The following is a 24,057-nucleotide window of genomic DNA, read 5'->3' as shown; positions in this document are numbered from 1 at the left end:
CCAAATGAAACTGGCCAAAGTTTAGCACCAACGAAAAAGATAACGTTGTTATAAAACTTTGGATACCAGTGTAATTTAAGTCTAATGTTCAACCCTGTTTAAAGTAAATATTTTGATCAATTCTAGATTTTTAAATTTTGTAGTATAAAATAAATTGAAAAATATATCTATCCGTCTAATTTAACATATCTATTAAGCGGTAAATTTATCTTTTGATTATAATTTCCTTTATGATGTTTAATTTGATTTGACCATTTAATATCTCAGCAAAATCCTGTTTTCATATGATGGCCACCCTTAACACCCTCCCCCACCACCCACCCTATAAACTTTTGAAATTTGATTAAAGACATTCTTAGTTTATAGACTTCTTTTTAATCGTTTATGAACATTTTAATACCATGTAATTAATACTATAATGTAAAAAGGTAATTATTAAAGAGATAGTATGCTTAAAACATTGTTCCTAAAAGTTACAGAAATTTTCACGAAAGCTTTGAAATTGATAGAACGATTCTAACATCTCTTAGTTGACGCAGATCGTCACAGAAAAGCGTCTTAAATTTTATGATAGAATATTTTTGCAGATTATATAGGGTAGGGGGGTAATTCTTCTATTGCTTGCAAAATGTAAGATGAGGCCAATAATGAAATTAATTCGCTAAAGGGCTTGGAAATAAATAAATTATATGCTTAATTTATTTTTGAGTAGTTAGATTGAAGGTTTAGATTCTTAAATGACCATTCTTATTTTATAGTTTTAGGTTTTACCACTTAAGATCTCAAAACTGGGATGTCTTATATATTGAGATGTACTGTTTTTAAGTCATATATTTTTACATTTAGTGTAGAAAAAATTAAATATCAAACATTTTTTTATTGATTTATTCAATCAACCGCAAATGATAAAATGTGTGCTTGTTAATTAAGTGTGTGTCTGTCTGTGTATTTTTATGTGTTGCTTTGTGTGTGTGTGTGCGTGTGTGTGTGTGTGTGTATTTCATGACATTTAAGCTGTGTATGAGAATTGTATCCGTTATTAGATATGAATATATATTTGTGTGTGTATACGTCAACTTATACCAACCAAACCATATTTGTAGGATCCCTTTAATCCGTAAGTAAACCATTAGTAACCCCCTTCCCAGAGAGAGAGAGAGAGAGGGAACATTGGGCTATTTATTACACTAGTCCCCAAAGTTTTATAATAACGTTTTCTTATTTGTTGGCTTAACAACTTTAGGGACTTGTAGGTGGTAATTTTGTGTATTATTATTGTGGATGTACATCAATTTAACCGCCATTGTCTTATCCCTGCCCCCTTCCCCACCCCCAACTCATTCTTTATTTTAGAGCAATTGCAAGTAATTATAACCATGCGGGGTTCTTCTGAACCTTATTTAACTAACCCTTCTCTATATTTTTTTTCAATTTGCTGAAATATTTTTAAAAAGGGGTTTATGATTGGGCTCAACATGCGATTCGACGGATATTGCCACCATATTCAGCTTCTGATTATAAATATATCATGAAAAGGTTCTTTATCCCCCCCCCCCCCCTCCCCAATTCCTTCCCTTTAAATTGGCTGTATTTTTGGGAAGGTGCAGAAGGGCGGGGTGAAAAGGTTAAGTTATTTGTCTACCACTCCGTATTCTTAATTAAAATTTTTAGAACATCCCATTTTTTTACCAGAGCTCAAGTCATAAGTAATTATCGGCATTATTTTGTATTTTTTTAGCAAAGCTTTTCTTTAATTAGGGTAGCTACGTCCGTATGTCCTGAACGATTGCTCTTTTCGTAAATTTAGACATGTTAGAATTGTCCTATCGGTTTCAAACTTGGTATACCAGTTGTGTATGATTTAGGAAGCGTAACAGACAGCTCTATAATCTCTACCAGAAAGTCCATTTCAAATATGGTGTATTCTGTATCCATTCGCCAAAAAATTATTATCTAAATTTTATATCTTACCGTTTAAGTCATAAACTTTGAAGAGGAATGAAATTTTCTCATCCTCCCCCTGTCCAGAGAACTGATGCATGGTCTCTATGAACTCCGCCAGGGACACAGTGCCGCTACCGTCCTTGTCAAATATCCTGAATGCCCGTTCAACAAAAAACTCCTGAAATAAAATTAGATTTGTAGAAAAATTTTGTATTTGAAAACAATTGTTATTTTTTGTTTGTAGTAGAAACATTAATATTTTTTACAAGCACTTGAAAGTTTTAGCAATTCCCACGAAGATAAGGTCTATAATGTTGTTGTTATATTTTAAAAAAAACATGGAAAGAAAAAAATCTTCGAATTGAAAAACATTGAGAAAAAAAATCCTCCGATGATAACATCCAATAATTTTGACACTTAACTATATTTCCGAATAACAGACAAAATAAATCCTTACTCTATGAAACCAACGCAATTAATTTTTTTATGCAGATGCGTAAAATATAACATTATTCAAAACTAGATAACTTTGTAGCTTTGCCAAAAGTTTTATTTAAAATATTTGTGCAAAAAGTTGTGAAAAATTGTGCGTAGCTAATAATTACTATTTTTATAATTACTGTAAAAAAATCAATTACAAACTGTTTGATTGATTCAAATTGAGGGCTTTGCTCTGCTCAGAGATTTATTATTTGCTCTTTTAGTTCAAAAAAGATTTTCTAGAACAGGGTGTTCATTGATTTGGATGCTGTGAGTATTGGTGCAAAAAATGGGGACATGATTCCAGTGACGTCATATTTTTCTTTCCCGAAAAAGGGAAGGGGGGAAGAAAAAAAGAGATGGGAGAAAAGGGGGTTTTCCCCATCTCTTTTGAAGAGATTTTCTTCCCCCCTTCCCTTTTTCGGGAAAGAAAAATATGACGTCACTGGAATCATGTCCCCATTTTTTGCACCAATACTCACAGCATCGATATATACCAATAAAGTGTGAAAAATCAAAACAATTATTGGCGTTGTTCGTTTGCCCTTAAGATTTTTTTTTAGATTTTAGCAGTTTAGCAAGAAAATTCAGAGAAATCCTAAAGTGCTTTCGCACCCTGTAGAATGAAAATTGCAAGAAAGAGATCTAATTACAATAGCAATTTAAATCTAAACTTGTAATTAAGATTGATAAGTACAGCAGTTTCCTAATGTAATGAGTTAAAGAAATGTTAGCAAAAATCATAAATCTAAATCCTTATATTTCATAGGGTTTGGTGAATTCTGTGAAATGATACTATTACTATCCTATTAAATAAAGTAGTAAGTTTGTTTTCTGTAGGCTAAGATTTTGATAACTACTGAACCGATTGAGTTAGCCATTTTATGGAAGCTTCTTATATGTCTCTGGATGGTTTTAGGCTATTAGCCTACTTTCATTACTAGAAATTATCAGCAAAAAAGGAAGTTTAAAATGCAAGAATTTTAGTCCTACAATATCTATTTTAACTCAATTTTGACTTAGACTGAATGATTTTTTACGTTATACAAGTACTATATCAAAATACATAAACCCAAGCCGCAAAAAGCCGAGGCCTCTAGATTACAACTAGGCTTTTTGCAACTTTATTTGTATATTATACAATATATAAATTTTCTTCACTAAATACTGAAAAATGTGCAAAAAATAAAATTAAACAAGGATGACAATATCCATAAAACAAAGCTCTGAAACGGTAGGACAAACGAACATTTATTCTGGTAGACTTTCAGAACCGAATAAGCAAAATATAGATGTATAAGTTTTGACAAAATTGCAAGTAAATTTGTTGCATAACTGTTAAATAAAGGATACTGTTTATGGACATACTTAGATTTCATTATTCAAATGCTTCGCTTACAATATTGTAATTTGATGTCCTGCTTTAAGGTTACCTTGTGATTTTATTTTAATCCACATTTCATTAGTTTAACATTGCTTCGCTACATATGAACTAAACTGTTCAGATATTACGACGTATTCAAATTTTAATTGCTGGTAAAATAATAATAATACTAATGCAAAGGTTTGTGGCGGCTGAAAATCTTGTTTTTACTCGCAGCAAAATTTATAACCCATTGTTTCTCTCCGCATATTATTAGACCATTGTGCAGTCAATTGTAATAATATCCGTGTTACCTCCCCGGAAAATTCGGTTTTTGCCATTTCCGCCAAAAACAATTTTTAAGACGTATTGTGTGCGTATGTAAGTTATAAAAGAACATTGTCATGACACGTTTATGGTTAAACAAATGTGTTAAATGTTGAAAAATAATGTTAACAAATAGACATTATAAAAGTTAACTATGCTCTGTCTGTTTGTAAGACCATACATAACGCTAAATTGTTTCTGTCGATTTCTGTTCTACTTATTTTTATGAAAACTAAATCTAAAAAAAGTTTATTTTAAAGTTTGGATCTAAACGTCCAAGTTTTATGAAAGAAGTCGTTTCGAAAATCCATCAAAATTTATAATATACAAGTAAATAATATAACAACAATTATTACAAAAATCGAAAACTTTTTAACAAATGATAATATTTTGATTTTTAAAAACTTAAAGTTAAATATCTCAAAATAAAACATAGGCATCTAAATCCATAATACTTAAAACACTTAGATTAGATAAACAGTTCGAAATTGTTTAATCATTCTTAATTAAATTATAATTTGAAGGTAGGTAGTGTAAATAAATCATTAAATATATCACAATCTTTAGAGTGACGCACTGACAGACAGGCCTTGGTAAAAAAAAGTAGCTGCGATACAAAAAGAATAATAAAATATTGACATATGATAGATCTAGAATTTACATGAGTATTATTTGTTCTTGTGGTTAGGTCAATACATTGATTATTGGTATCAATAGAATTGATTTGACCAACATTTTTTCAGGCCATACTTCTCTATAATTAACTATGTATGTTCGTTAGTTTGAAAAAAGGAAACGTGGTTTACTAGTCAGCAGTTTAAAATTGAATTTTAAATTTGAATATTTTTCTCCCCAAAAACATCTCCGCTATAATTCACTTTGTTTGATCGTCCGTCCGTCCATTACGCTGTGGTTATTTGGCCGCTATGAAAGATAAATGTCCCAAACTTTTTAAGAAGATCTCCATGACCAAGAACTTTTTCAATCTGTCCATCTGCTACGACATGAATGGATATAGAAATATGACAGGAGAAAAATTGTCATTAATTGCTAACATTGACATCATCGTTTGGTCAGTTCGTTCATCCAATAAGAGAAGATTAGAAAAGGGGTAACGAAGGGGGAACCGTTATTTTAGCCAGCTACGATTTCACTTTATTAAAGAACATAAAAATCTGGTATAACATCCAAGTAATAATATATCCATCCGACATTTGGTTGTTATTTTAGTAGATTTTTATAAATGTATAAGCCTATGGATGTTGTCATTCTTGATTAACCAATATCATACCACTTGACATTTTATATACATGCAAAAAGACAATATGTAATTTTCATTGGTAAACCACCAAAATGATAATCCTGTAGATATGAAATGTTTATTAGGGCTAATAATGCAGGTATATTGACCAAAATGTGCTGTTATTATGCTTTCAAGGATATCAATATTCAATGCATGTTCCTTATTCAATATTCATATTTCAATCAAAACTGCAAAAAATTTTGAAAACTATAACAATATAGTTGTTATAGAAAGAGGGGACACTGAGCTGTTTGTTAAACTAGTCCCCAAAGTTTTATAATAATGTTTCTTATTCTTTGGCCTATCAACTTTGGGAACTTTTATAGAATTTTGATTGATTGTTTTATTAAAATGAGTCTCCAAACACTTCATCCACTAATTGAAATCTACAGAAGGGGTGATTTTGGAGAAGTACATCAATTTATTGACCGTTGTATTATCCCTTTACATCCCTGCATAGTTGCCAATTATTAGTTAAAAAGTTCCAAATCAATAGGACAATTATTTAATAATGAAAAGCAACCGACTACGGCCTAACAACACCTTAAAATAGTTTTTAATGAAGAAAAAAAAGTTTAAGTAAAATGAAGCTCTTTATAGTTCCTTTAAAAAATGACGTTATACAATACAAATAACCAATGATAGGCAAACATACGGACTGAATTACCAATGGCAGGCCAGTATACATTTTAATTGACTAGTTGTAGGCCAGTATGGCGCCATTTTTTATAGGCTCTATAAAAAGCTTAAAGTAAAGTATAGCGCCTTGCTGTTTTGTAATTCAGTCTTTTTATATGTGATATGTATGTAAATTTATGCATAATAATATCTGAAAGGGTTAGATAAACCTTTTACATACATTTAATAACTCAATAATTCAATATTATTCCATTATGCATGGCTTTTTATATCAATATTCAAATTACGATACTTTTATACTTTTCGTTGAGCTTTACAATTGAAATCTATAATACAAAGTAGAACGATGTCTGTCTGTCTGTCTGTTTGTTTGTCTGTTTGTCTGCTTGTTTGTAGCGAAGGATCTCGCTAACCGCTGAACCGATCGGGTTCTCCTTAACAGGGTAGCTTCTCATAGTTCCCGGGAAGGTTTATAACCATTTTCTTTGGGGGTGGGACACCCCCAACCCCTCCCCCCAAAAAAAAACAAAAACAAAAAATTACCCCTCCCCCAAAAGAAATTTTATTTAAAAAAAATTTCTTTTATATCTAAAATACGAAAAATTGGTTTGATCAAACCTCTTGGGGCAAAGCCCCTAGAGGCTAGGGGCGAAACCGCTAATTATAATATAAATTAGTAAGGTTTTTTTTCTCCGTAACGTTAGATCACCATTCGAGTTCTCTCTTTGAGGGAAGCTTTTTATAGATGCTGTGATGGATTTAGGCCATTTTATTGCAGCTCGTATGTCCAGTAAGATCTCGAAAACAATTGGAAAGAAATAAAATTTGAACGAAAGCTTAGTTTTGTTCCATTGATGGTTTTAAGCTATTTTGATATATGTTGTTTTGAATTTTTTTGATCGATTATTTTTATGTTTTATGGATGGGGGTTTCTAACCCAAGAAACTAGCGTAATACGACGAAGACCAAACTGCATTACTTTTGCACCACTTTTGACGTCATATTCTCCATCTCTTTTTAAGGGGTTTTCTTTCCCACTTCTCTTCTCATCTTCCTCATTTTATGACGTCACATGAATCAAAAGTGACACAAAAGCAATGCAGTTTGGTCTTCGTCCATAATACCACCCCAGGACAAGTAGCTATAATTCTTTCAAGTTGAGCCAAATCGGTTCATGGGTTACCAAGATCTTAAACTTCAGATAGTGTAAGCATAGTGTACATAAATTTAGATATTAAGTAAGGATTGATAGATGGATGAATGCTCAAAATCGCTCAGTAATATATAATTATCATATCTTTGTTCAGTTAGATGTTTGGAACTATTTCCAATTTTCATAGCTTCATTAATAATTAATTTGAATGAAGTAAATATGTTCCTTTTAAAGTAATAAAATGGATACAGAATATACGTGTATATTATAACAGGGGGGAAATGTCGTCAATTAAGGTTGCTAACATTGGTCAGTTCATTCATCCAGTAGGATAGTAGGGGATGGGGTTAAGAGGGTGGATTGGGGGATCGTTGTTTTAGCCTGGTACATGTTTCAAATTATTAGAGTACATAATAAACTGGTGTAAGATCAAAGTAATAATTAATTCAAAAGTAATGCCTTATGTAAAAAAATCAAAAGATTATTCACCGAATTTGGCATTTATAAGTTGTCTAAGTTTTTAGAAAAGTGTTTATAAATCAAAATATAACTATCATAAAAATGAAGTAAAAAGGAAGTCGAACTTATGAAAGACTTGGCTGTTATTATTAGTTTATTATATAGCAGGGGTCTCAAATTTGTGAAATGATTAATTACCGAAATACCGAAGATTTTGAAAACCTGCTTATCAAAAAATTAAAGCGCTAGATAAGTGGAAAAATGATAGGCTATGTTCTTTCAAACCAACAAAAAATACTGAGGATCCAAGTTATTTTGTGTAGTAAATTTTTAAAATACTGCCAACAAACAAGAAAATGAATGTAAATTTATGCAACTTTCAGTGACTTTTGGTCGGTAAAATGTATCAAGAAATTTATTTTTCTATATTATTTTCTATTTTGTTAGAATACTAAAATAATGTGTATAATGGATGTTATATGATTAACATGTTCTAATAATCATATCATCCATAGTCAGCATAGTACAGGGGTCATGTAGCCGCTAGTTTTATTACAACGTTTTTTTGCGTTGACAGCTTTTCACAGCTTCGAAATTAATCTACTTGCATTACATCCAAGCTGAATACTAGGCTATAAAAGTTTTCCGGAATTTTAATAAATATAATAGATTTGAAATCTGCATAAAATTTTAGGGATTTTTTATAAAATTCGTTTTTTATATAATTCATTATTTAAAAGCGCAAATCCAATTTTAGTTAATAAATTTTGACCAATAGGATAGGTGGATTGGAAACTACCTGCGCTCTAATTGGTTGAATGATATACGTCACTTAAGCTTCTCCAATCAGAGCGCAGATAGTTTTCAATCCACCAATCACAGATGTAAAAATTATTTAACTTAATTTGTATTTGCGCTTATAGATAAAGAATTATACAAAAAACGAATTTTATAAAAATTCCTTAAAATTTTATGCAGATTTCAAATCTATTATATTTATTAAAATTCCGGAAAACTTTTATAGCCTACTGAATACTGCTAATACTAATAAATACAAAAAATAATATCTTTGTTCGGCGCGTGACATCAACTGTGGCTGCTAGAAATTTGCCTCAACTAGAAAGCTGTCAAATTCAGCTATTTACATTGCACCTAAGCTGCATACTGTACTGCGGGTGTCGAACCCTTTCAAAAAAACTAATAACTTGATTTATCAAGTAGAGAATCTGTACATTTTTATATGCCAGGTCACCCTTCAAACATTAACTTTATACCATCATAGTTATAGGATAACAAAGATGACAACATCCATAATAGCGAAGCCCTAAAAAGGAAGGACAAACGAACACTAACACTTGTAGAGTGAAAAAGCAGAATATAAATGAATAAATCTAAACAAAATTGTAAGTAAATTTGTTGAAAAACTGCATAAATACTCGAAACTGTTTAAGGACATACTTACACTTTTATTTCTTGATTATATAGAAGCTTCGCTTAAAACATTGTAATATATTATCCAAGGAAACAGTATTTTAAAAATTTAATTGGACAATTTTGACATGATTAAATTAACGAAAGGAGCTAACCGTTACGGACGGACTGACCCTAATTATAAAAAAAACTTCGCTTTGAAAATAGATAAACAAAATTTTTGAAAAGAATATGTAAATTTACGTGTTATCTCTTTGCTTTGCCTTTTAAAATTATACTTTTTTGAAATAAAATTTTCTTAAAAGTTAAATAATAAGCATATGTTTATTTTAATAAAAATTCAGCTATAATAAAACCAGTAATTACTTCTTTATATAAAATTTGTATTTTTTAATATTTTTTGATAAAAATTGACCCCTCTTTAATAAAATTTTAACCTCCATTTTTCACACAATATTTTCTCAACAAAAGCAAGTTTTCAAAACTCATTCTGCCTCAATTTAAGGCATTGTTCTTGAAACAAGGGTGACAACATCCATAAGTAACGAAGAATAAAAAATTATGGAATGGACATACAGACAAAGAGAGTTATTGAGAAACTCCTTTTGAGACAAGACCGACCTACAAACATACAAAACAGATTAGATTCGCATATGTCATAGGAAACTTCACTAAAATTTAAAATATCTATCTTAAAAAGCACCCAAGAAAATCATATCCCCCATAACGTTACAGACTGACGGACAGACAAAGCTAATAAAAGGGTAGCTTCGCTACTAAAAATAACAATTTAATGTCATTGTTCTCGGCTCAAAATTGTATTCTTGTCTCCTTGACCGTTTCAACTTTCCACCTTTTCAGCAAATCACATAAAGACGTATAAAATTAGGTCAAATAAAAAGCCATTATTAAAAGCAAAGCTTCGCTATATTCTTATCATTTCCGCCTGTCTGCCTGTCCATTCGTCCTATTGATTTGGAACTCTATGTAAAATTTACTTCGACGATAAAATACATTTTTGTACATAAAGATCAAGTATATGAAGTATCTTGTTTTTACGCAATTTTACAGAAGGTGAAACGTATTTTTGTCTTCGCTTTTATACCTTATCTTTTGAAAGCTTAAATTTCATATAACTTTTATGTTACATCTGATGAGTTTTGCATTTATGAATGTTGTCATCCTTGTTTTAAGGTTATAGTTTTCGCCGCCATTTGCTTATGAATAGCGAGTTATATTATGTGGCAATTCACTTTTATATGTTCCATTGTCTTGGTTTCAATGTATGTAGTACAAATCACTTTTTGACCACCTTAAAAAAAAATAATAAAATAGGCCATTATTTAGGAGAAGTAAAACAAAAAAAGCTCAAGTCACTGAAAAAAAAGAGGGCCAAATTATCAAGATTAAAAATGAGTGATCTTCTCCACCCGCCCCCCCCCCCCTCCCTCACCTATCATGAGGGCGATTCTTCATATTTTGTCAAAATCAATATCATTCAATAATGTTTGTAGTCACGACGGATTAGTTATTGTTAAGATCTTGCGAGGCAACCTTTTTATACGGCCACCCTCTGGGTTACACACAAGAGGAGTCCCAACTAAAAAGCTTTTTAGAGGAAAGAGAAACTGTCCCAATTTTGTATATCTTTTGCGGAACAAGTTCCAATTACGTCATATTTTTCTTTCCCGAAAAAGAGAAGGGGGAAAGAAAAAAAAGGGAAGGGGGGAAGAAAAAAGAGATGGGAGAAAAGGGGGTTTTCCCCATCTCTTTTGAAGAGATTTTCTTCCCCCCCTCCCTTTTTCGGGAAAGAAAAATATGACGTAATTGGAACTTGTTCCGCAAAAGATATACAAAATTGGGACAGTTTCTCTTTCCTCAGCTTTTTATTAAAAAGCATATTAAACTTGTTAAAAATTCAATATTTGTTTATCGCAGCGTACTATAGACAGCTTTCTGTGATATAAAAATTCGTTGAAGATTGTCAAAAATACGATGCTTTACATTATTTTTCAGTATTGCTAGGAAAAGGTTCTAATCCAGCGGACATTAATCGGTTTCGAAGCCATGCTAGAAAAGCTCTTACTACATTTTTTCAAAAACTTTATTTATTAATCATCTAGAATCCTCACCACTAGCCTTAAGAGTAAGGGGTAAAGGCATCCTAGAGGTTATCTTTAAATATTTCTCAATGTTTTTGATCGATGAAAATTGTTTTAGCAATATGTGTGGCCTTTTCCATTGTACCGTGTTGACTATCTGGGCATGCACACAACTTTTTGTTCTCATTATTACTGAATCAATTATCAACAGATTATTGGATAAGATGCGCAAAAAAATGTTATGTCATAGTCACAGCCTGAACTAATCTATCTTGTCAAAAGCTTTAAATAATTTTTTTTATTAAAGAAAGAATGAAAAATATACAGATAATCTATTATTAGGTTTGTCTGTACGCCGTCCGTTAAACTGTCAAACGGTCACTTTTAAAGAAAATCTGAAAATCTTATGTCCCAAGCAATTGTAAAATTTAGCAATACAATTTGGCATTTTTCTAAAGGACAACCTGTATTTTGGTTTTTAAAATAAAGTTTACAACAAATTTCCAAATTTGGTTGTCTATAAGAAAATTAATTTTACACTTATAAGCTTAAACTTAAGAGTGTACTACGAGACAATGGCTCTAGAAATATTAATGTGTATACCTACAAGCCTAAACTTGAGAGTGTACTAAGAGGCAATGTCTCTAGAAAGATTAATGTGTATACCTACAAGCCTAAACTTGAGAGTGTACTATGGAACAATGTTTCTAGAAATATTAATGTGTATACCTACAAGCCTAAACTTGAGAGTGTACTATGGAACAATGTCTCTGGAAATATTAATGTGTATACCTACAAGCCTAAACTTGAGAGTGTACTATGGAACAATGTCTCTAGAAATATTAATGTGTATACCTACAAGCCTAAACTTGAGAGTGTACTATGGGACAATGTCTCTAGAAATATTAATGTGTTTACCTACAAGCCTAAACTTGAGAGTGTACTATGGAACAATGTTTCTAGAAATATTAATGTGTATACCTACAAGCCTAAACTTGAGAGTATACTATGGGACAATGTCTCTAGAAATATTAATGTGTATACCTACAAGTCTAAACTTGAGAGTGTACTATGAGACAATGTCTCTGGAAAGATTAATGTGTTTACCTACAAGCCTAAACTTGAAAGTGTACATAGACGTCCAAGGGGGGGGGTAATGGGGCGATTACCACCCCCCCCCCCAAACGAATTTAGGGGTGCCGTAGGCGCCCCCAAATTTTTTTTCATTTAACCCCCCCCATTTAAAATTTACCCCTACCCTGGGGGTGCCGTAAATACCCCCCCCCCCCAAAATAGAAAATCTCTAACTAAAAAAATCTCTAACAAAAAAAATTTAAATTACCCCCCCCCAAAAATTTTACCCCGGGGGTAAGCTTTGGGGGGGGTAAACAAATTTTACCCCTGCCAACAGATTTCAGGGGGGGTAATTACCCCCCCCCCCCCAAGCAAATTTTACCCCCAGGGTGAAAATTTTGGGGGGGGTAAAAAAAATTTGGCGCGCCATTTTATCCCCCCCAAAACCGATTTACCCCCCCCCCTTAAACAAATTTTACCCCCCCCCCCAAAATAAAATGCTTGGACGCCCCTGAGAGTGTACTATGGAACAATGTCTCTAGAAATATTGATGTGTATACCTATAAGCCTAAATTTGAGAGTGTACTATGGAATAATTTTTCTAGAAATATTAATGTGTACACCTACAAGCCTAAACTTGAGAGTATACTATGGGACAATGTCTCTAGAAATATTAATGTGTATACCTACAAGCCTAAACTTGAGAGTGTACTATGGAACAATGTCTCTAGAAATATTAATGTGTATACCTACAAGCCTAAACTTGAGACTATACTATGGGACAATGTCTCTAGAAAAATTAATGTGTATACCTACAAGCCTAAACTTGAGAGTGTACTATTGTACAATGTCTCTAGAAATATCAATGTGTATACCTACAAGCCTAAACTTGAGAGTATACTATGGGACAATGTTTCTAGAAAGATTAATGTGTATACATACAAGCCTAAACTTGAGAGTATACTATGGAACAATGTCTCTAGAAATATTAATGTGTATACCTACAAGCCTAAACTTGAGAGTATACTATGGGACAATGTCTCTAGAAATATTAATGTGTATACCTACAAGCCTAAACTTGAGAGTGTACTATGGAACAATGTCTCTAGAAATATTAATGTGTATACCTAAAAGCCTAAACTTGAGACTATACTATGGGACAATGTCTCTAAAATATTAATGTGTATACCTACAAGCCTAAACTTGAGAGTGTACTATTGTACAAATGTCTCTAGAAAAATCAATGTGTATACCTACAAGCCTAAACTAGAGAGTATACTATGGGACAATGTCTCTAGAAAGATTAATTCGTATACCTACAAGCCTAAACTTGAGAGAATACTATGGGACAATGTCTCTAGAAAGATTAATGTGTATCCATACAAGTCTAAACTTGAGAGTGTACAATAAGACAATGTCTCTGGAAATATTAATGTGTATTCCTACAAGCCTAAACTTGAGAGTGTACTATGGGACAATGTCTCTGGAAAGATTAATGTGTATACCTACAAGCCTAAACTTGAGAGTGTACTATGGTACAATGTCTCTGGAAAGATTAATGTGTATACCTACAAGCCTAAACTTGAGAGTGTACTATGGTACAATGTCTCTGGAAAGATTAATGTGTATACCTACAAGCCTAAACTTGAGAGTGTACTATGGTACAATGTCTCTGGAAAGATTAATGTGTATACCTACAAGCCTAAACTTGAGAGTGTACTATGGGACAATGTCTCTGGAAAGATTAATGTGTAGATAATTGGATTCATTTGTCACTCTGTTGTTCTTTAGAATAATTATGTTATGTAGGGGGCTTTCTAAACACAAACTGCCCACAAAAAAAAGGAGCTTCTTAAAGAATATAGATAAAAGAATTTTTTTTTCTAAAATTACAATGTCGATGCTTAAGAATCAATTTATTTGCCTAAATAATGCTTCTTAATTCCAAAAAAAAATTATGTTTGAACACCCCCCCCCCCCCCCTCCCCTCAAATAATTTAATCCACCCTAAAAACTTATTGTTTGTTTTACGAATGACATATAAGTTGCTACAGATGACTGTTGACACAACTTAAGTTAAAGTAATAGAATGTATGTCATACCATATATTAAAAATTTGCCACATTTTTTTATAGGGCTACATAATCATATAGTGGAGAAATATTTTTTGGAATATTTTGCACATTGCAGTACCATTGTGCAATTAAAGGAAGATATCAATCGAGATCAGTCCGTGACTTTTGCACTGTGTAATTTTAACTTACAAACATATCATTAGCAGGTCATTACTCTCCTTTTTATTTAAGAAAATTATCTAAACAAATAAACAATTTTAGACTTGAATATTTTTATACAGTTAATAAATGCTATTTTTTATCTATTTCTTCTTTTTAAAAGTTATGTTTTCCTTTGCCGAGCGTTTTTAAAAGCGCAGCTTCTCTATAATCAAGTCCTAAAGATGTAAGTATGTCCCGTAAATTATCGTGTATTTACGCAGTTTTGCAACAAATTTATCTCATATTTTGTTTAAATTTTTTTATCTGCTTAATTAGTTCTGACACTCTACAAGTGTTGATGTTCTTATATGCTTTTATGGATGTTCTCATCCATTTTATTTTAAATTTAAGGTCTTTTAAAGTAAAACTTACATTTTTCGATGGCACAATTTTTTTGAATTCGTCCAAGGTAAACTCTTCTTTTCCTTTGCCCACATTTTCTCTGAATACTTGTTCCAACCAGCTTATATTCTCTTCATTCAACACTCCTCGTTTCCTAGATAATAAATAAAAAAAGTAAAAAAATCAACATGTTTAAAATGGACGTACGGACATTTTGGTGATAATTATAGAGTTGCTACGCTTTCTAAATCGTACTTAACTATTAAAGGAGTCACCATGCAAAATTTGAAATCGATAGGACAATTCTAACATGCCTAAATTAACGAAAAAAGCTATCGGTAACGGACAGACGGACCGACCCTACTTATAGAAAAGCTTCGCTTTTAAAAATTTAAGGAGAGGGATATTTTTCTTTAACCTGACTCGAGCTTTCATTTAGAAAAGAGCCAATTTGGTCAAACGGTAGGCGAGATCTTATGGTACAGACAGACAAATAGAATAAATTTATAAATATAAAAGTATCATTTGATTCCTTTTAATGTTTCGCTTTACCCAAAACGATACTTTTCTATGTTTAGTACATGTTATCATTTTTTGAGCTTTAGGTAAATCAAGTAATATTGGTTGGAAATTTAACAATTATTTCTATCGAAAATAACGTAAGGCTCAACATTAAATTGGTAGATGCTGGAAAATATCGTTTAAAAAGCAACACAGGCATAACATGATTTGAATGGATAAATGAATGAGTTTATGTTATGACATAGGTATGAAACTACCTAGTTTTCATATAACAAACGACCACCCCCAAGCATCAACATTTTTATGGGCAGATGTATTTCCAATACAGCAAGTTTTACAGCTAATAAACATCAGTTAGAAATACAAATTGAAACAATACCTAGATATAGTATATATGTTAAGCAGACATTAAATTTTTATGTATTTTTAACACGCGCACTTTAATCATAATGTTATTGCCGTAAAAATAAGCATATAACACTTTAAATCTTCATGTTTGAATCATACAAACTTGGGGTAAATAAGGTTTAAAAGAGATGGGACATTAGAATAAAAATGTTTCCTATACCCATACTGTGTCGACTATTTTCTGTCTCTAGTCCTTAACTTTTTTTCTGGGGGGGGGGGGGGAGGGGGTGGAAAAAAATTAATAGAATTCAAAAAAGTCCCCCAATGATTTAATCTACACGAGGGAAAATTTTAATGCTTTCGTTTATTGGTCAGTTTGTTCATCCAGTAGAAAGGGAGGGGAAATAGTAAAGGGGACGGGAAGGAGAAATCGTTATTTTAGCCCGCAAGTTTCACTTTATTAGAAAACATTAAAGTCTGGTGTAAGATCAAAGTAATAATATATCAATTATTCTTTAGTCAAATTATAAATAGCTGACTATAAAATTTAGCTGTAACTTATCTACGCTAATAAAACTCGACACAAACCGTTTTCTTAAAATCAATCCATATGGGTATCAATCAAAGATAGATTACATATGAGAAAATAATGGTATGTTTGCTCCGTGGAATGGTGTGCTACATTTATCTCTGTCTTGCTTCTGGGGGCGTGCCGGAGGGGGGAGGGTTACCCCCTAAACTTTTGTTATAAATCAGAGAGGGAGAGGGGACAATGGTATGTTTATTACGCTAGTCTCATAAAGTTTTCTTATTCGTTGGCTTAACAACTTTGGGGACCTGAGTGAATTTTGATTGGTTAGTTTATTAAATTTTATATTCAAACGTTTAAACCACTAACTTTAATCTACAGAAGGGGTATTGTAGTGTAGAATCATTGGGAAACTACACCAATTTATCGGCCATTGTCTTATCCCTTTAGATCCTTGGTTATGAATACACCCAACACAACTTCTATTTTATGGAGTTATAAATGGCCAAAAAAAACTGACTCAAAACTAAGTCCATATGATCTAGAGGCGCTGCCAGTTGCATAGTGAAATAAAACATTGTATAATATGCCAAGTATTCCATTCTGAAAGCTAGGAATTTTTGTGACATGTTAAGAATTCTAAAAAAATTTCAAGTAGGAATTGCAACTTCATGTCAATACGAAAATATTTACTAAAGGTCTTCTTTAAAAAGTTTGGTTTTTGTCAGGGATCTAAGGGGATAAGACATTGGCTTATAAGTTATAAATCGATGTTCATCCTCAAGGATGATATACATATTTATCACTCTGTAGATTACAATTAGTGGTTTAAACGTTTGGAAACCCACCCTTCAAAATTCAACAAAAGCCCCCAAAGTTATTAGGCCAACAAGTTAGAAACGTTATCATAAAACTTTGGGGACTAGTGTAATAAACAGCCCAATTTCCCCTATTTCCCAGTGTGTCTGCCCAAAGTAGCGGAGCTAAATCTGTTGTAATATAAAAATAATAAATTGATTATACTATCCAAAAAAATCTTTCTTTGAAAAGCAATTCTTTATTAGATGTATTTTATGAGATTAAATAATTATATTTCAAATGTTGAAATTTACTGGAATAGTTCTGATCTGAGTATCCATTTTTAATGGATAATATTATCATTTGGATCTTACATCAGATTAAATGTACTCTAATAAAATAAAACTTGTAGCTAGCTAAAATAACGACCCCCTCATCCATTCCCTTTACCCCAACTCCTCTTCTACTACAGGATGAACGAACTGACCAATACATGATGTCCATCTAACTTATAAGCGACCAAAATTAAATGCATTGCTTTCTTTACTAAATGATTATTTTCTTCCTTAAAAAAGTTTTCAAAAACAATTTTATTCTCAATGATTTACTCTTTAACTAGAGAATAATTTTTGTCTGCTGTAAATCTTCATCCTTTGCTTATAATAAAACTAAATTATATTTTTTATGTTTAAAAATTCACACTATAGTGTATCTATTTCCTTGCTAAGTATCGAGAATATGTGCCTTGATCCTTAACCCCCGGGGGTTATTATTCATTGAAATATTGAAAGTTAGCAAATGAAAAACATTGAAACCCTGGTCTGTAGCTATTTATCTAAGCACTGAAAATCAGGGGTTGCCAGCCGCATCCGCAGCCATATTCAGCCGCCCTATGTTCGTGCTATAAATCTGCTGTTGCTATTTTGGTTATAAGCTAGTACCTTTATTCTTTTAAACCTTCAAACAAAGCCGTTAATATAGCAATCGATTGCAGCTGAAAATGCAGCTGCTAGTTATATATCAACCAGTATAATATTTTCTACATTATTGTAATTTTAGCGAAATCGCCAGCCGCATTAGAGACATTTTATGATTCATTTTACCCGCATTTTTAAGCAACTTTTGGCCAACCGCTTTAGAAATTAAGCGTCTACCTAGCCCTTGTAAACAGTTCGTGAGTTCTAATTTAGCTGGGCACAAGTTATTTAACCCCTGTTGATCTCCAACATACAAACATTTCATATCTTATTCTTTTTTATTATTAACAACAATAACATTAGAACAGAGAGAAGGTGAGAAAGAAAGATAGGATAGTAAAATTAACAAAAATAAGAACATCTATAAATAGCGAAGAAAAAAGGGTTTGACAAACGAATAAAGTGAATCAAGCAAGTGTTTTGTAAATAAAAGATAGAACAAGGGTGACAACATCCATAAAAGCGAAGCACTGAAACGGTAGGACAAACGGACATGAACACTTATATAGTATCAGAACTGAATAATCAGAATATATAAGTATAAGAGTCGAAGAAAAATTGTAAGTGAATTTGTTGAAAAACTGCTTTATACAGGATAATGTTTATGGACATACTTACATAATTAGGACTTGATTTTAGAGTTGCTTCGCTTATAACATTATACTTTGTTGTCCCAGGAATCAGTATACCAAAAATCAGATCAATCGGATTATTATCACATAAAAATTTGTTGTTAAAAAAGTAAAAAAAAACATGTTTAAATTGGACGTACGGACATTTTGGTAATGATTATAGAGTTGCTAAGCTTTCTAAATCGTACCTAACTACTAAAGGAATCACCATGCAAAATTTGAAATCGATAGGAGAATTCTAACATGCCTAAATTAACGAAAAGAGCTATCCGTTACGGACGGACGTACGGACGGACGTACGGACGTACGGACGGACCGACCCTAATTATAGAAAAGCCTCGCTTTAAAAAATAATAAGAATAGATGATATTAAGAATGATAGAAATCACGAAGCCTTCATCAAAAATATTATATGTCTTTTTTTGCATGACCCATGGACTGACAGACAAAGAAAGTTGTATAATAAAAGCTGCTAAAAGGCTGCTTTAATCTAGACGGACTGCTATGGATGTTACATACTTAAATATGCTCCATAAAGATGGGATTGTTGACAAAAAAAAAACAGAGGGCTAGTTTTAATGGCAGCTGACTAACTTTTATTTCACCATAGCATTACGGACTGACGAGAAGACAAAGTAAATTATACAGTAACTTCACTGCTAAAATTTAATTTGCAGCGAAGCAATAGAGACAGTCTATACAGATTCATACAAACAAACCGACCACAAAATATGTAAAGTAGCTGCGCTACTAAAAACTAAAACTTACAGAGGATTTGTGATTGTGATGAAGAAAGACATGAATTCCTCCACAGTAGTTGTATCATCCATATTTCTGTCTATACATCTCATCAGCTTCGTCACCACTCCACGACTTGACCAGATCTAAATAAAACATTATTATTATCATAGTTGCTTCGCTCCTAGTCTCTAGGGGAGGGCGTGGGAGGTCAGGAATATAGTCTAAAACCATCCTAAGAAATTGATAAAGATTCCATAAGAGATCCCCTAAGATACTAGACATACCTTTAAATTGAAAAAAATGAGGAACGTTTTGTAGTTTAATGATCTTAAAGTTCTTTTTTTCATAGAAATATTAAATCCTAAAAGATATGACAATACAAAATATATTCAAAGTAATTTTTTATCCTAATATTGCTTCAAGTTAAAATGGTCTTTTCGTTTAGGAAGGTGCCGTTTTTGTTACTTTATCAATGATAAATTATCCTAATCTTAATAAATTTCAAGTGTAGCACAACACTTTTCATGGTTTAAGGCGCTTAACTATGAATAGATTATATAAATAGTTAAAGACGTGCACAAGGGGGGAGGGCTGCTAAACCTTTCAAGGAATCGGTATATCCTTCTACACCTTCATATAAAGAGGAAGGATTTTGTCCCCCTATTCCCCAAAGAAAATCATCCAAGGAGGGGATATTATTTACTATATGAAAATGACACATCAGGAATAAAGAATTTGAACTTTTTAATCCCAACACCCCCCCCCCCCCCCCCAGCCAAAATCATATGCACGTCACTGTAAGGAGAATATGAACTTTCAAAGCCTAGCCCAGCTACCTAACTGCCCGTATGTCCGTGTTAAACTTTTGATCTGTTGTTATATCTACATAAGACTGCATTATAGTCATGATAATCAAGGTATAATATATCGTTGATATTTCAGCCAAGACCACTTTTATCTAACACCGTATAGTTGACAAAAAAAGTCAGTAGAATAGCATACTATGTCAGTAATGAACACTTTTGTTTTACACCACAAGTCAGCAAAAGTTTTTTTTTATCGAAGCAATGCTTAAAGGCTTATGTCGACAACAATCATGTCATTAGAATAACGCAATTTCGATAATTATCGATAATTTGTCAGATTTGATCATCTTTGTTTCATGATATATTGTCGAAATGCAATGTCGAAACTGGGTCAATTCAATGTCTCCGAGTTTGACAGGAGTTAGTTGTTTGTGGGATCAGGGATAGGAATATGGCATACAATAAAATAAAAACTATTTAGCCACCAACTATTATATGGACTTTCACAGATGACTTTTAAAGACTGTATTTTTTCTGCAAAATAAGAACATGAAACTTGCCATAATTGTTATTAACTTAAAAATACAATTCAGGCGACAAAATAATTTTTCTACATCCGTATCCCGGTGGGTGACGCTAAAATCCATTTTTTATATTTATCAAATATTGTATTTAAGTGTGGAATTAGGTCATTTATCAGAAAAAAAGGGTTTTCAGAGCTAAAGAAAGAAATAAATAAAAAGGGGGTCAAATCAGGATTCTGAAGGGATAAGACAATGGCCGATAAATTGATGTCTATCCCAAATGATGACATACAAAATTACTCGTTCTGTAGATTAGATTTTGTGGTTGAAACATTAGACACTCAACTCAAATGGAGGGCCAAAAGATAAGAAAACGTTATTATAAAACTTTGGGGACAAGTGTAATAAACGGTCCATTGCCCTTTCCCTCTCTCTATGGGGACAAATATATGGATTTTTAAATGAAAGCATTACTGGACAATAAATATTTAAAAAGTACCGCTTTATTAGGAGTTTTAAATTGATTTCTATGCTTGAACAAACCTCTAAGAAAATTTAAAATCAATCAAGACCTATCTATAACAAAACAAGGACAATTCAGTTCTTCATAAGTGTAGCATTCAAGCTAACAAATCTAAGAGGAAATAAAACTTATATTGTTATTTACTGATACAATAATAAAAATTTCCAATGATATATTGTCTTTACAACTAATTTAATAATTTACAGATAAACTCAAATTATAGAGCTGCTGTACTTCTGTATATGTAAAAAATAGATAATAATCAACAGAATAAAAAATAATAGAGAAAAAAAGTTTTTGGCATTTACGCTGTTGTTTAATATTATTTTGATAAAAATTTAATAAGTTTTTTTTCTTTAAGACATTAAATGCATAATCTCTTATCATTAAAAAAAAGGTTCTCTTTATCTCTCTTTAAATGTCTTGCAAATCTAAGTCTTTTATATTACAACTGTGTTTTTTATTACTGCATTGTGATTTGTTTAGTAGCTGGTCTACTTATAATTTTGCAGAAAAGCAGTTGTAGCTGCTTAGAAAAGCATTTTCGGCCATACTGCATTAATATTTGTTTACTGCTGAGCGTTTTAATTTTGGTAGCTTTTAAAATAACGACCAAAAAAATAAATAAAAACCCTTTGATTAATCAAAAAAGAAAATCTTTGATAAAAAAAATGACTTTAAAGGTTGGGCCAATGAGATAAAAGTTGCCTCGGGGCAGTGCCAGGGCAATGGATTTATTGTTACTTGGATCTAACTCCAGATTTTCATGATCTCTAATAAAGTAAAACACGCGGTGGGCTAAAATAACGATTCCCACCTTTCATCCCCTCCCCACTTACTGGACGAACAAACTGACCATTCAGAGAGTTCCATGTCAGCAATCGAAATTGACGACAATTTTTCCCCTGTCATAATATCCACGTCTATTCTACATCCATTGTCAGGGCCATTACTTTCAGTTTTCTCAGTTTATCAAATCGTTAAGTTTTCAAGTTTTTACACGAATTTCATACACTTTCATAATTTCCAACAGGTTCAGTTGCTTAATAATTTCAGCCTGACCCACTACCACTTGTTAGCATAATAAGATATAGAATAAATATGTAGATATTCGAAAATCCAAGACAATTGTATGTCAACAAAATAAATCTAGTTCAACAGGGAATGTTATATTTTTATATATTATCTTTGCATTAAAATATCTCTTTTTATCATATCATGAGATATCCATTTAACAAACAGACAAAATTCAAACTTAATAGGATTAGAATTTGATAAAAAAAAAGACCTGAAACACACTCAATTTTAGTAAGACAATGGTCTATAAATTTATCTACATCATACAATTACAAACAAATAGTGGTTGAAACATCAGGACACTGAACTTAATGAACCAACCAATGAAAATTCAGTAAAAATCTCCAAAGTTGTTTAGTCAACTAATAAGAAAACGTTACTATAAAACTTTGGGAAATAGAGTATTAAACACCCTAATGTCCCCTCCCTCCCTAAGACATAAAAGGGTAACAATATTTTTTTATGAAAAAAAGTTGATCATAAAAATGTTCGTTGAAAACCGGGTAAACTGACTGACGAACTTACTGACATTCTATATTGTAGTAGTAGTGCCAATCTAAACCTTTTTCTTACATTTTGAGAAAATCAGAAAAAAAACCTTGCAAAAATTTGTCATATTAAAATTATAGCAAACACTTTCTTATTGTTTGCGCCGAGTTGGTCTAAATTATAAGCTTTTATGTGCATTTCTGTGTATCATATTAAAAATACAAAACTTTTCTATTTTAGGGCAAACATGTCTCGTGTCGAATTTTTTAAACTACCTCGGTGACTTTAAACTCATTAATTTTTAAAGGAAAGGGGAAATAAACCCTCAACTTTTATTTCAATGTAGTTTTTCTACAGAGAGTGAAGGCTCCCAACCCTCTCCCAAAGTTTTTAGACCTCTAAGAAGACTCATTTAAAGCTATTTACGAGATATTTCAGTACACACAGACAAACATCCTGTTCTTTTTATTATACAAAGCAGAAAAATTCCTGACTGCTCGTCTGTCTTTTTTCTTTCCTAACTTTCCATTATCAACATGAGTTTTCGTAAATATTCTTTAAATAATTAAAGATGTGTAAAAGTATAAGCTATTATTAGTTACTCTAGTCCTAAATATGCAATATAAACCATTGATAAAGAATAATATGTTGAATCTCCGCTTTAATAAATGTTTACATCCTTGTTGTTTAAAGTTTTTCTTTGTATGTGTTAGCTAGCTCAACAAAAAAGGAGATTGTATGAGCTGGGATAATTTGTGCAAACCTATTTAGAATATGGTGTCAAGCCAATGTGCAAAAATAAGGGCTAAATAGCTCGCCAAAACTATGAGAATGCACGCAAATTTCCTACCCTCACACCAAAAATTTAGGGCTTATTTAAAAGGCATTTATTTTTGTTTCATGATTAGCCAAGACAGATAATTAGCGCTTTTGTGATGATTAATAGCTTTTCGTTTTGCTTTTAATGATATTTAAAGGAAATATATTTTTAAAATTATTTCAATAGAACTCAGCAGTAAGGTTTTTGTTGTCTAAAGCTTAAGATCTATTAAAAATTTTAACCTGATAAAAGCATTATCTTTAACTTATAAGAAAAACAAACAAAATTTGGAATGTTCTAAAAAAATAATTCTTTTAGAAAACAATTGTTTTTAAATCTTATTTGTTTAATTCACTAACATATACATGAGTGATAAAA

At 31.8% G+C, this 24,057-nt stretch overlaps 1 protein-coding gene across 4 annotated transcripts in view; it reads right to left on the bottom strand.

Moving 5' to 3' along the window:
* The window catches only part of Nox (NADPH oxidase), a 196,024-nt gene that overhangs the window by 48,754 nt on the left and 123,213 nt on the right, over positions 1-24,057 (bottom strand). For all 4 annotated transcript variants that reach the window (XM_080157021.1, XM_080157023.1, XM_080157022.1 and 1 more), the window contains 3 exons: positions 19,468-19,583; positions 14,924-15,047; positions 1,972-2,122 (listed from right to left, as the gene is read on the bottom strand). In XM_080157021.1, coding sequence (XP_080013147.1) covers positions 1,972-2,122; positions 14,924-15,047; positions 19,468-19,583 — 391 coding nt within the window. The remainder of the gene's footprint in view (positions 1-1,971; positions 2,123-14,923; positions 15,048-19,467; positions 19,584-24,057) is intronic.

The sequence above is a fragment of the Acartia tonsa genome, chromosome 4 (genome assembly GCF_053477335.1).
Source record: "Acartia tonsa isolate MP-2025a chromosome 4, ASM5347733v1, whole genome shotgun sequence".
Taxonomy (NCBI): Eukaryota; Metazoa; Arthropoda; class Copepoda; order Calanoida; family Acartiidae; genus Acartia; species Acartia tonsa.
The sequence above is the reverse complement of the archived record's forward strand: the minus strand, read 5'-3'. Positions and strand labels throughout refer to the sequence as shown.